The sequence below is a fragment of the Esox lucius genome, chromosome 22 (genome assembly GCF_011004845.1).
Source record: "Esox lucius isolate fEsoLuc1 chromosome 22, fEsoLuc1.pri, whole genome shotgun sequence".
Taxonomy (NCBI): domain Eukaryota; kingdom Metazoa; phylum Chordata; class Actinopteri; order Esociformes; family Esocidae; genus Esox; species Esox lucius.
In genome coordinates, this window is record NC_047590.1 from 18,880,166 (window position 1) to 18,893,248 (window position 13,083).

Consider the following 13,083-nt stretch of genomic DNA (forward strand, 5'->3'; position numbering starts at 1 on the left):
GGGTCAGGACGTCGCTCCAAACTGGATGAAAGAGCCAAGAGGAAACTGGTCAGAGAGGCTTCCTACAGCAACTCTGAAGCAGTTGCAGGAATTCATGACAAAGAGTGGTCATTGTGTGCATGTGACAACAATATCACAAATTCTCCACAAATGTGGCTTGTATGGGAGGGTTGCAAGAAAAAAGCCACTCCTCAAGAAAGGCCACATGCAGTCATGACTGAGCTTTGCCAAAACGCACCTTGAAGATTCTAAGGCCACGTGGAAAAAGGTGTTATGGTCAGATTAGTCCATCCATCTTCTTCCGCTTATCCGGGGCCGCTTCGACAATGGCGGTGGAGAACATGGTCCACTCGGACTCAATATCTCCAACCTCCCTCGGGATCCAGTCGAAGCTCTGCCGGAGGTGGGAGTTAAAGATCTCTCTGACAGGAGACTCGGCCAGACGTTCCCAGCAGACCCTTACAGTACGCTTGGGCCTGCCGAGTCTGTCCAGCTTCCTCCCCCGCCATCGGATCCAACTCACCACCAGGTGGTGATCAGTTGACAGCTCCGCCCCTCTCTTCACCCGAGTGTCCAAGACATACGGCCGCAGGTCAGATGAGACGACAACAAAGTCGATCATCGACCTGCGGCCTAGGGTGTCCTGGTGCCACGTGCACTGATGGACACCCTTATGTTTGAACATGGTGTTCGTTATGGACAAACTGTGACTAGCACAGAAGTCCAATAACTGAACACCACTCGGGTTCAGTCAGGGGGGCCGTTCCTCCCAATCACGCCCCTCCAGGTGTCACTGTCGTTGCCCACGTGGGCGTTGAAGTCCCCCAGTAGAACAATAGAGTCCCCAGTCGGAGCACTTTCCAGCACCCCTCCCAGAGACTCCAAGAAGGTCGGGTACTCTGCACTGCCGTTCGGCCCGTAGGCACAAACAACAGTGAGAGACCTATCCCCGACCCGTAGGCGCAGGGAAACGACCCTCTCGTTCACCGGGGTAAACTCCAACACATGGCGGCAGAGCTGGGGAGCTATGAGCAAACCCACACCAGCCCGCCGCCTCTCACCATGGGCAACTCCAGAGTGGTGAAGAGTCCATCCTCTCTCAAGGAGTGTGGTTCCAGAGCCCAAGCCGTGCGTAGAGGTGATCCCGACTACCTCTAATCGGAACCTCTCAACCTCATGCACTAACTCAGGCTCCTTCCCCGCCAGCGAGGTGACATTCCACGTCCCTAGAGCCAGTTTCCGTGTCCAGAGATCGGGTTGTCTAGGCCCCTGCCTTCGACTGCCGCCCGATCCTCTTTGCACCGGCCCCTTATGGTCCCTCCTGTGGGTGGTGAGCCCACGGGAGGGCGGCCCCACGTCACCCGTTCGGGCTGAGCCCGGCCGGGCCCCATGGGGGAAGGCCCGGCCACCAGGCGCTCGCATTTGAGCCCCAACCCCGGGCCTGGCTCCAGGGTGGGGCCCCGGCTGCGCCATACCGGGCGACGTCACGGTACTCAAAATTGAATTCTTCATTAAGGGGTTTTGAACCGCTCTTAGTCTGACCCGTCGCCTAAGACCTGTTTGCCTTGGGAGACCCTACCAGGGGCATATAGCCCCAGACAACATAGCTCCTAGGGTCACTCGGGTACTCAAACCCCTCCACCACGTTAAGGTGGCAGTTCTTAGAGGGGTGGTCAGATTAGTCTAAAATGTAATTATTTGGCCTCAACGGCAAACTATATGTCTGGCGAAAATACAATACAGCTCACCATCCAAATAACACCATTCCTACAGTAAAGCATGGAAGTGGCAATATCATGTTATGGGGTTGTATCTCTGCAGCAGGGACTGGAGCACCTGTCAGGATAAAAGGTAAAATGGATGGGGCAAAATACTGTTAAATTCTTGAGGAAAATCTGCTGTTCTCTGCCAGAAAGTTGTCAATGGGAAGACGATTTACCTTCCAACATGATAATGACCCAAAGCACACAGCAAAACTGACCACACAGTGGTTGAGGAGAAAAATGTGAATGTCCTTGCATGGCCTAGGACATCCAATATAGTATAGTATATAGTATAATATAGTATAGTATTGTACTATAGTCAGAGCCCGGACTTAAACCCCATTGGAAATCTGTGGAATGACTTGAAGACAGCAGTCCACAAATGGTCACCATCAAATTTAACTGAACTTGAGCAGTTCTGCAAAGAAGAGTGGTGAAAAATATTGCAACGTCTAGATGTGCAAAGTTAGTAGAGACATATCCCAACAGACTAAAGGCTGTAATTAAAGCAAAAGGTGGTTCAATAAAATACTGACACAAGGGGGTGATCCTTTTTCCAACTCAGTGATTGTTTTAAAAAAAAAATCTGACATGTTGGTGTTATATCTTTCATTTGGATGCGATAAGTTGCACTGAGTAAATACAGCTGAATGAAACAAGAACTGTGTCTGTCTTCATTTCAGGCTGCAAAGCAACAAAATGTGATTATTTTAAAGGGGAGTGATTCTTTTCTATACCCACTGTATGTTCACACATCCCAACTCTATCCTGCATTTATATTATCGTATAGTAGACCGATTTGGACATACTAGTACTTCGGTGGGGGTAGGGATGCTTGTATGTTTTTAGGAAAGATTCATGAAGTCGTAGCATTCTTGGAACAAAGGTCCTTGGTAGTGAGCCAAATCCAGTGTGTTACCTCCAGCGCCGAGCTTACCTTCAATCCTCAGGCACGTTTTCCCCTCCTGCGCTCCACTGGGATAGATGTCAAAGACGCAGCGGTAGCAGCCCTTGTGTCTAGACTCCGCCATCTTGATGATGATTAAACTGACGTGGCTGCGCGATAAAGACGACAATTCCACATCGTCACGATTAAAACTGGGTACGACCGGCTCGACCGTCAGGTACGTTAGGAGCTTCTGGCCGTGTTCATCCATCCAGCGGACCTGCTTGACCTCCTCTCCTGTTGCTGTGGTGACATTACAGCCCAGCGTTACGGGTTCGCCGGCCATTGCGGTCAGGCTGGAAACGGTGAAAACCGCACCTGACAATTGACAAGGGGATAAACCATACATTTCAATGTGGTCAACTGTAAGTCAAACATGCCTTTTAAATACAAGGGAAGCATGTCATTTTCTACAGTAAGTTAATGTAGTATGTTGAGGACTGACTACCTTGTATCCTGACAATCACCGTCCACAAACATATCAGCATCAGCCAAGTCAGAGCAGAGACACACATCTTAGTCTACAGGAGTGGCACCAAGTCTCACGTTGGATTATTCATCCAGGTTTCTGTAAGAAATAAACCAACATTTATAATTTATGACGATTATTTATAAACGTATTATAATTAGGCTCTTTTATAAATGTCCGAAAACCATTTTCACTAAAAAATCATTTTGTTAGTTTGAATAGTGCTCCTTGCTCTCCTTGCCTCTTCTAGGATCAGCTATGTTTTGTCAGTCTATTTTTAACCTTATTTTGTCTAAATCTCTCATTTTTATTGATTGTAATATTCTCACTGTAGCATGTTGTGAAAAATGCAAATATGCAACAGTCAGATATTTACTTACCTTATCAACTACCCAGACTAGTCCTGTTGAAGATTCAGGGTCGGTGCTGTAGTGACCTCATCTTACTGGCAGACTGTCTCCCTGTAGATGAATCTAAGAGTCAGAGGATGACAAGTGTGACCCAACTCTCTCTGCATTATAACCCTCTGTTCAACATTATGACCCTTAATAACCAAGAACGTAGCACTTTAACATCACAACCATTAATTACCAGTAGTGTAATATTTTAACCCTGCTTACTCCCTGCTCACTGAACAAGAAACCAGACAAGCTTAGTCCAGCTGGCCCGCAATAATAAGTGTTGCCATCTCGAGATTTACTATTGCTGGGTGTCAGTACAGCCTCTTGTCTCTATCCTGAACAAATCGTCTTTTGCCACTGGCCGTTTTAATAGTTAATTGGCCATTTGAGAATGACATTGATACAGTTAAACTGACTAACATGTCTTACTAAGTTTACCTCCACCACAAATAGTGTCTATGAATGCCATTTGCCACTGGCTGTTTTAACAGTGTATTAGCCAGTAATAAGCTTTACCGGTGTCTACTAACTTACTGGAATAATCATAAGAATTGAGCAATTGCTAGCGAGTCTGCCTAAGCTATTTCATTTCATGGCATAAGAATGTATTTTTTTCTTTCATGGCAAAACAACATACTTTTTTCTTTCATTCGTGAATGACATTTATACAATAACTATCAATAAAGGCGACGATAACTAACTTTTTCATCAAATGAAAAGATGAGAGAATTGTGGAATCTACCAGAAATAATTAATAAATGTTGTTGCTCTCAATAGATTCAAACGTAAGTCTTCCTCATGAGAGGGACTGTCCTTAACCACTACAACACGGCATTACACGTTTCAGCAGTCGCTAGACTCCATTAAGGATTGTGTTACACTGACTAACGTTTCTTATTAAGTTTACCTCCAACATAGCGTTTATGAACTGTATTGCTTTTGGCACTGGCTGTTTTAACAGCTTATTAGCCAGTAATAGGCTTACTAGTATCTACTAACTTCCTAGGAATAATCATAAGAATTGAGCTTGGGACCTATAGTTTACAGGTCCGCTTCTCTAACCACTATGTTATTTAAGTCAGTCAAAATGGAACATGACTAAGTTGCTGCGGTTCAGTAGCATTATAACACAGGTCTGACACTATCTCTGAACAACAACAACAACAACATTATATTCATCAGGTTTGTCAAATTTTGAATCTTACGCTCCATGCTTCACCCTTACATACAATGCTATGATTACCTGGCAATGAACAAGCCTGTCGTGCTGCTTTGATGACTACTGATGCACCAGACTCAAGGAAATATTCGTACAATCCAACCAGAAGCAACACAAGACTGATTGACGCAAGCCGAGTACACATTATAATAGAGACAGTTAAGCCATCGTAACAGCCAGACCGGCCATTGTGGAACTACGGCGGTTGAATATGATTCCAGTCTACTGTAAGCACTGTCTGTCTGAGCTGGGGCTTAGAGTTGTACCAGCCAAGCCCGGCCTCATTCAGTGGCTATAAAAACACTTGTGGTTCAGCTCCTGTGTATGGGTTGCCGGGAAATTCACTTGTTTGAACAAAACCAGTAGGAGGCTTACAATGAGGAAAAACACCCCTCCAGATGGTGTCCCTTAGAGGAGTTTTGACTGACTTAATGCTGATTTGACTGACTTTACAACCAAGAAACGTATTGCTTCTGTATTTAAAGTGAACAGCAAAAGAGACCTGGGATCAGTTTTTATGTCCACATCCACTTAATCCATGAAAGACAAACTGATATTAACCACTAAACAGGCCAGAACTAACAGGAAAGGTTTTTGTAGATGTTACAATGTCAACCATCTGGATTCAAATGTACCACTAAAATGTAACAATACCTCTCTTTTTCAGTGTCCCAATAGAATGTTTTCCTTCTGATGCCATATCGCAAACAGAACTAAGTAAAGACCAACTGTGTTTATAGGAACAACATGTAATTCAAAGAAACAGTCTCAAAGCCTAAATGATCCCATCTCATTCATATATAACACAAACTCCAATCATATTTCAAGTGGATTTTTCTGAGTATCATAGTATACATTATTACTGGGCCATGTTTGATTCCCTATTAAAAAAAAGGTCCATGGCAAAGTCATAATATACTTTAAAGTAAACCTAATTGCCAATGAAGAAGAAAAACCTGATCTTCCACAGTCATTAGGCCTATAAGAATGGAAGAATATCTTAATCACTTTAGCCTACACTGGTGCTCAAGGGCTCAAGTTTGTATTGAAGCAGAACAGCTGCTGGTTTATTTGTCAGTGACATGGCCTCCAGAATTGGACCAGGAAACAAGTCCATAGTTTATTTATTTGGACCCCCAAATTAAGCAGAAAAAAATATGAGAAATATCAAAACACTGCTACACTGATAGACTAGAACAGTCTCCTAAAATAAATAAAATTGTGAATAATAAGGTCCGTGGACTCCTTAATGTCTGATCAAATAAACTACTAGAAATAATCATCAGACCCCCTGACTTGTTCCACTGGGGTTCAGTGTTGAGGAGAGCCTGTTTAGACCATTGAGTTAACCAGTCTACACCTTTTCCTGTAATATTCTGTTGACTTTAGTACTATGATCAGGATTTTGGTCATGATGAAGACAAATAGACAGTGACATTTGTTATAGACATTTGTTGCTTTCTTTATTAAATGTTTTTTAGCTTTATGTGGAGGGGAAGTGTTGAAGACAGATGGTACATTGACTATTCATTGAATGAATGTCCCGCTCTGTCATAACATAAGTAACATGAAGGCTAAGGGAGAATATAACATTTTTATAAATGTAATCCCAGGTCACCTCCTGAATATATATATTACAATAAAAAGCATTCTGTAGTATTAGCCCTAAAAAAGAATAACTATAATTCACTAATTGGATTTATTTCATAGAATAGATTTTCATAGAATCTGAAAGCCTTTCATGATTATTAAGAACTAAACAATAACTATATATCATCACAAGTCTAGGTCAACCACAACATGATTAATTGTAGTATGTAGCTGAAAACACACTTACCCGTTTAGCAGTGAATGTAGTTTATGAGAATCATTTAATTCCGTCCTCCGTGGTGCCAAACCTAATGAGGTACACTGATTAGTATATCAACGTTTCAGAAGTCTTCCAACTGACTGGGTGGGATGTGTTCTGTCCTGCCGTTACAAGAGGCGTCAGATAGAAAAGAGGCTGTCAAGTCAACTGTGGAGCGGTTCAGAATATCAATGGAGCGCTGTTGCATGTATACCATGGACAGAACTATACTATAGTCACCTGACACTAAACATGAGATAAAGGCGACCCCTGCTGGTACTATTATTAACTCGCTGATGATCTGGATTAAAGTGAATAACGAATAATTTTAGCAGCATTTTCGGATGTATGGTACTACAATGTACAACATATTCATATTCATTTACAGCATTTAAGGGAATTCTCAGCCAATCAGAACTCATGGTTCTAAACACCCAGTTATAATAATGAATAAGAGCGTAATTAATTCAAGTAATTGATAATCATTAGCAATGTTCTTCAACAAAGTCCAATATTGTACACACACATTGAATTCACACTGCAGACTTGATTGAGAAGTCGCATGACACAAGTTTGGGTATCAGAGCTGGGGTCAATTCGAAATTTTCAAACAATGAATTTGAATTGAAATGCAATTGGCAAAACCTCATAGGAAGCAAGATTGCAATTTTATATGAAATGAAGGCAGTATCATTTAATCCATACCCAGTTAAACAAATTCAATTGTCTGAAAACGGGAAAGTCTGAATCACTTATCGTTATCGCATATCCTGAGAAAAAAAACATTTAAATGGATATAACACTGATATACCAAGTCATATTAATTTGACAAAATGTCTTATTGTTTTTCCACATAATGCACTGCCACCCAGGAAGTTAGTCAGATCAGCATTTTTGAGGTCACAGTAACTTGAGTGATGACCTAAGCTTTTGCAGGCCCCTAAACCGCCTGAGGGAGTCACTAGAGAGCACAATGAGTGGTGAAGGAAATCACTGCATGATTAAGATGCCAAACCCACTCAATTGAAATAATTGATTCCTTTATTGATTCCTTTAATTTAAATTCTAATTAATGTGGGTGTGACCTATTCAAATTCAATACAATTTCCAGATTAAATCCAGAACACACCCCAGCTCTGCACATTTAAATGGATGCTGGGCTCCTAAACTAATTTTCTACCCAAATGTTTCTTTAATATGACATGGTCAGGTTTCCCTTGGGAACAAACATTTACTTAGCTAGTCTACATAATGGAAGATCAAGGACCAATACATAAGAGCAATCCAACTTCCTAATTCATTCTGTTCCAATAAAAGTCAAATATCTTGTTGTTAAAAAACTAAGAAAAAAATTGAAACTTTGTGACAATGACACAAATATCAATTTCACAGTCCAGATCCCTGCTACTACACAGACAAAAAGGTCAAATATAACACAACGCTAGTTCTAACATGCACAGTAAAACACATCATAACCACAGAGAAAATCAGTAACATTCCTCCAACAAATGTCTCTGAACCAACTTTGCTGTTGAAGCATAGACACCTAAGTTAAAAAATCCATTCTAAACCGTGTAGTTCCTGACAATCTTTTAATACAATACACCTGCCTCTGATCCTTGGTCCAACATGGTGGATAAATGAAGACCATCCACTCAAACCATTTAACCATTTATAATATAGTCAGTTCTTTTTTTTGGCTCTCCTGTGGAAACCAATGCAATTATAACCTTTGGATTCTGTTCATCATTATGTGAAAAATGTGATCATAAAAATTTAGCTTGTTCCAAATTAATGGTGCTATGGGAAACCAAAGTGTATCATCAGATTAGTTTCCATGTGAGAGCTGTCCAGTTAAGGAGACCAACACTGACTATTTTTGAATGGATAAACAGCCAGAGTATCTTATCTATTAATCCACCTGAATTATCTATTAATGGTGTAGGGCTCTGTACAGGGTCCTTTCTTGTTCACTATTTATATAAATAATCTAGATAAAAGTCCACATTTATGCAGATGACACTTATCGTTGTGCTTTGACCTAAGAGAAAGCTTTTCAACATTTACAAACTGCTTTTAATGCTGCTCAACATACTTTGTGTCAATTGAAGCTTGTTCTCAATGTGGACAAAACCAAACAATGTGTAATGTGATTGAGACAGTAACTTCATACAGTGGTGAGAACAAGTATTTGATACCGTGCCGATTTTTCAGAGTTTCCCACTTACAAAGCATGTAGAGGTGTGTAGTTTTTTTCATAGGTACTCTTCAACTGTGAGTGACTGAATCTAAAACAAAAATCCAGAAAATCACATTGTATGATTTTTAAGTAATTAATTAGCATTTTATTGCATGACATAAGTATTTGATACATCAGAAAAGCAGAACTTAATATTTGGCACAGAAACCTTTGTTTGCAATTACAGAGATCATATGTTTCCTGTAGTTTTTGACCAGGTTTGCACACACTGCAGCAGGGATTTTGGCCCACACCTCCATACAGACCTTCTCCAGATCCTTCAGGTTTCAGGGCTGTCGCTGGGCACTACGAACTTTCAGCTCCCTCCAACTATTTTCTATTGGGTTCAGGTCTGGAGACTGGCTTGGCCACTCCAGGATCTTGAGATGCTTCTTACGGAGCCACTCCTTAGTTGTCCTGGCTGTGTGTTTCGGGTCGTTGTCATGCTGGAAGACCCAGCCACGACCCATCTTCAATGCTCTTACTGAGGGAAGATCTCGCAATACATGGCCCCATCCATCCTCCCCTCAATACGGTGCAGTCGTCCTGTCCCCTTTGCAGAAAAGCATCCCCACAGAATGATGTTTCCACCTCCATGCTTCACGGTTGGGATGGTGTTCTTGGGGTTGTACTCATCCTTCTTCTTTCTCCAAACACGGCGAGTGGAGTTTAGACCAAAAAGCTCTATTTTTGTCTCATCAGACCACATTACTTTCTCCCATCCCTCCTCTGGATCATCCAGATGGTCATTGGCAAACTTCAAACGGGCCTGGACATGCACTGACTTGAGCAGGGAGACCTTGCGTGCACTGCAGGATTTTAATCCATGACGGCTTAGTGTGTTACTAATGGTTTTCTTTGAGACTGTGGTCCCAGCTCCTTTCAAGTCATAGACCAGGTCCTGCCGTATAGTTCTGGGCTGATCCCTCACCTTCTTCATGATCATTGATGCCCCACGAGGTGAGAACTTGCATGGAGCCCCAGACCGAGGGAGATTGACTATCTTGAACTTCTTCCATTTTCTAATAATTGCGTCAACAGTTGTTGCCTTCTCACCAAGCTGCTTGCCTATTGTCCTGTAGCCCATCTACAATTTTATCCCTGATGTCCTTACACAGTTGGAGTCTGTTTGATTGAGTGTGTGGACAGGTGTCTTTTATACAGGTAACGAGTTCAAACAGGTGCAGTTAATACAGGTAATGAGTGGAGAACAGGACGGCTTCTTAAAGAAAAACTAACAGGTCTGTGAGAGCCGGAATTGTTACTGGTTGGTAGGTGATCGAATACTTATGTCATGCAATAAAATGCAAATAAATTATAAAAAAATCATACAATGTGATTTTCTGGATTTTTGTCTCTCACAGTTGAAGTGTACCTATGATAAGAATTACAGACCTCTACATTTTGTAAGAAGGAAAACCTGCAAAATCGGCAGTGTATCAAATACTTGTTCTCCCCACTATAGTCCTGTTAGGTATTCACACTCCTATGCCTCTATTCCTTCCTGTGACTATTGGGAGACAATCTAAATATCTTCTGTTCTCCTTTTCGCATAGGGATCATTAAACCAGAACATCTCGCAGGGCTGCTCTAACTGTAACTGTATGCCCTAACTGTAGGCGCATTTAATTCTGGATGACTTGACCAAACCTTTATCTGACCCACCTCAATCCAAATTACTTCTCGAGTAAATGTCCATGCAGTTGGATATCTATCTAATACTCTTCCGTCCTTCACGCTTCGTATTATATTTTCCCTTTCCCTCAATATGGTCACTTCAAATGTTATGATAGTGATGTTACCTACACGACTCGTGTATCTCCTTGGGGCTAAACGCCCATATATCCTCAATGTATCTTTCTTATCGGGCTTCCTAATAGCCAAACCACTCGTTCCTCATTCACTAATCATATACTTCAGGGCACCTTGCAGCCCTCAACTCACACACTCCTCACAACCTTGGGCGATTTTCTAACAACAACTGTCCACACTCACTCTGTATTCATCGGTAGACCAACTTTTTATTCCTTTATTTCATGCATTCATACACTCGTATTACAGTCTGTTGACCCTGTCTCTTCCTGGTCTGCAGGTAGTCGTCACTCCCCTGGTTTGCAGGTAGCCGTCATCAACACAGAACTGTTCAACACACCCAAACCCCATCCAAACCCTCAGCAGCCCTCTATCGTGCTGGGTTGGTATCCACGGCGCCCTGCAATCCCTGTCCCTTGTGGCCTTTCCTCCATTCAAGGCAGATTGGGGGACTTCCTGCCGAAAGCTTGGGTCCTTGGGGTTTAGAGGGTTTTATGAAACACTGATGATTCATTTCAACCGGCAGATCCACGTTACAATTGGGACAAATGTTAGCCGTGTACTTGTGCGCTTCATAGTTGGTAATACTAACGTTGTAATGACGGCTGCAATCAACACAATATTTCTTCTGGTCACACCTACTAACCCAACGATACACACGTTTGAGGTGCTTCAAGCATTTATGCTGTCTATAACAATAGTCAGAATAACATATCCGCTTACAGCACTGGTTGGGTTAAGGGGTTGGGTATGACAGTCTTCATGAAGACAGACACTACAGCTATGTTTACAGTCATGATCGCCTCAGGTGTTAAAACCTGTATACCACCACTCACAAACGAATGACACACCCAGAAAACTCTTCAGATTCATGATGCCATAGAAATGGTTATCGTGTAAGTACATAAAGACGGTTCTAGGGTGGGTGTCCTCGCTGTTTTGATTCTAGGGTGGGTGTCCATCTCGTGTTCGATAAAAGACAAAAATGTTACACCCTGTCATTTTGTCAAACCGAACAATATCTGTGAATGCCACACAATCATCTAACACTAAACCAGCTCCCGTATGTAACTCACGTACACTAACCAGGGCCTCAGCATATGTGCACCTTTGGTTCAACATACCCATCAAACAAATGGAAGATCATGTAAAATCATTATTCACAGCCACATATAAATGCCTTCTTTTTTTTATTGATAATCATCAATCATAATCTCAGCATTACTCTGCATAACACTTTCAAGTAAATTACCAAACGTGCGTTCATTATATTAATCTGCTCTCATGGTCACATGTATGGGGGATATCAGAGATTCACCAATCAACTCAATCTGTAGACGATCACCAGGCCCGTGTACAAAGTCTGAAGCTTTAACAATCAAAGTATCCAAGCCTGCCATAATACTTCCATAGAATGTGCCAAAATCACCAACTTCACCAGTATTTTGTAAATGTATCAACTGTCGTAATTCAACGTTGTCAAATGCATTACGTTGTATAACTCAAACATTACCATCATTGCAATGAGTTTGCATCAGAGTGCTTGGAGAAGAGTCTTGATCATATGAAAACCGTGGGCTACTAAGCTCAGTTAACAAATCTTGGATCTGAGGATTATTGTGTGCATCGCTGTGTAACAAAGTTATGGCCAGTTCATTTGTATTTTGGGGTGTGGTCTGTTGATTATGTATAGATCTTGTTAGTTGTTCCGTGTCTGATCTGTTGTTAGCAATATCTTTTGCCATTTCTCTAGCTTAACATGTAAATAACGATCCACTTACAGGTTAAAATATTATTCTAACTCAAACATACATTTACATACATCACAGTTTTGTTGAGTTGACAGTAAAATGTATTACTTTCAGCTTTCAAAATCCCCTGACGCTGTGCAGCCACAAGGTGGGGTGTCCATAACTGAAGCCATTATGGTGATGTACTCTATGTCATCACTGGGGGTCCTCAATCTGTTGGTTGGTAAATAGAGTACAAAGGTTCAGTTGTATGCATATTGTTGTTATGTTAATACAATTTTAGTACAAAAAATAATTAGACTTACACAAAACGTATGTGTTCAAGTTGTGTAGGATCACAACCGCACTGTTCAAATGACACTGATGCTGGTCACTTTGTCTGAAATAAATACAAAGAGGGTTAACAAGCGTATACAGGTATTTAAAGCTGATTATTAATACTGTTAAAAGCCATTTGTTAGCGTTTGTAACTGCAACACAATTGAAGTCAAATATTTCAAATAAAATAACTTATACTTTCAATGTAAACAGCATACTCTGCGCTGGAAACAACAGTTGTCTTCTGTGGAAGCTGCGTATTTAATATTGTCTTTACATCACAGCCGGGGCGCCTCCAGCAGGTCACGCCTCTTAA

General features: G+C 41.6%; 1 protein-coding gene and 1 long non-coding RNA gene across 3 annotated transcripts in view; both read right to left on the reverse strand.

The window, feature by feature from the left end:
* Window positions 1–6,825, reverse strand: part of LOC117592726 (OX-2 membrane glycoprotein-like) — a 28,990-nt gene extending 22,165 nt beyond the window's left edge. Inside the window, exons 1-4 of one of the 2 annotated variants that reach the window (XM_029116499.2) lie at window positions 6,636–6,825; window positions 3,559–3,651; window positions 3,158–3,277; window positions 2,701–3,027 (exon numbers count right to left, since the gene is read on the reverse strand). In XM_029116499.2, coding sequence (XP_028972332.2) covers window positions 2,701–3,027; window positions 3,158–3,224 — 394 coding nt within the window. In that variant the 5' untranslated portion in view covers window positions 3,225–3,277; window positions 3,559–3,651; window positions 6,636–6,825. Of the gene's footprint in view, window positions 1–2,700; window positions 3,028–3,157; window positions 3,278–3,558; window positions 3,652–4,822; window positions 4,926–6,635 lie in introns of those variants that run through there. The other variant, XM_034289561.1, reaches the window with a different exon arrangement.
* Window positions 6,826–10,999: 4,174 nt separating this feature from the next.
* Window positions 11,000–12,833, reverse strand: LOC109615294. Its single transcript, XR_004575129.1, has 3 exons — window positions 12,755–12,833; window positions 12,558–12,662; window positions 11,000–11,172 (listed from the first exon to the last, which is right to left on the reverse strand). It is a non-coding gene; the product is annotated as an uncharacterized LOC109615294 (long non-coding RNA).
* Window positions 12,834–13,083: the final 250 nt, after the last annotated feature.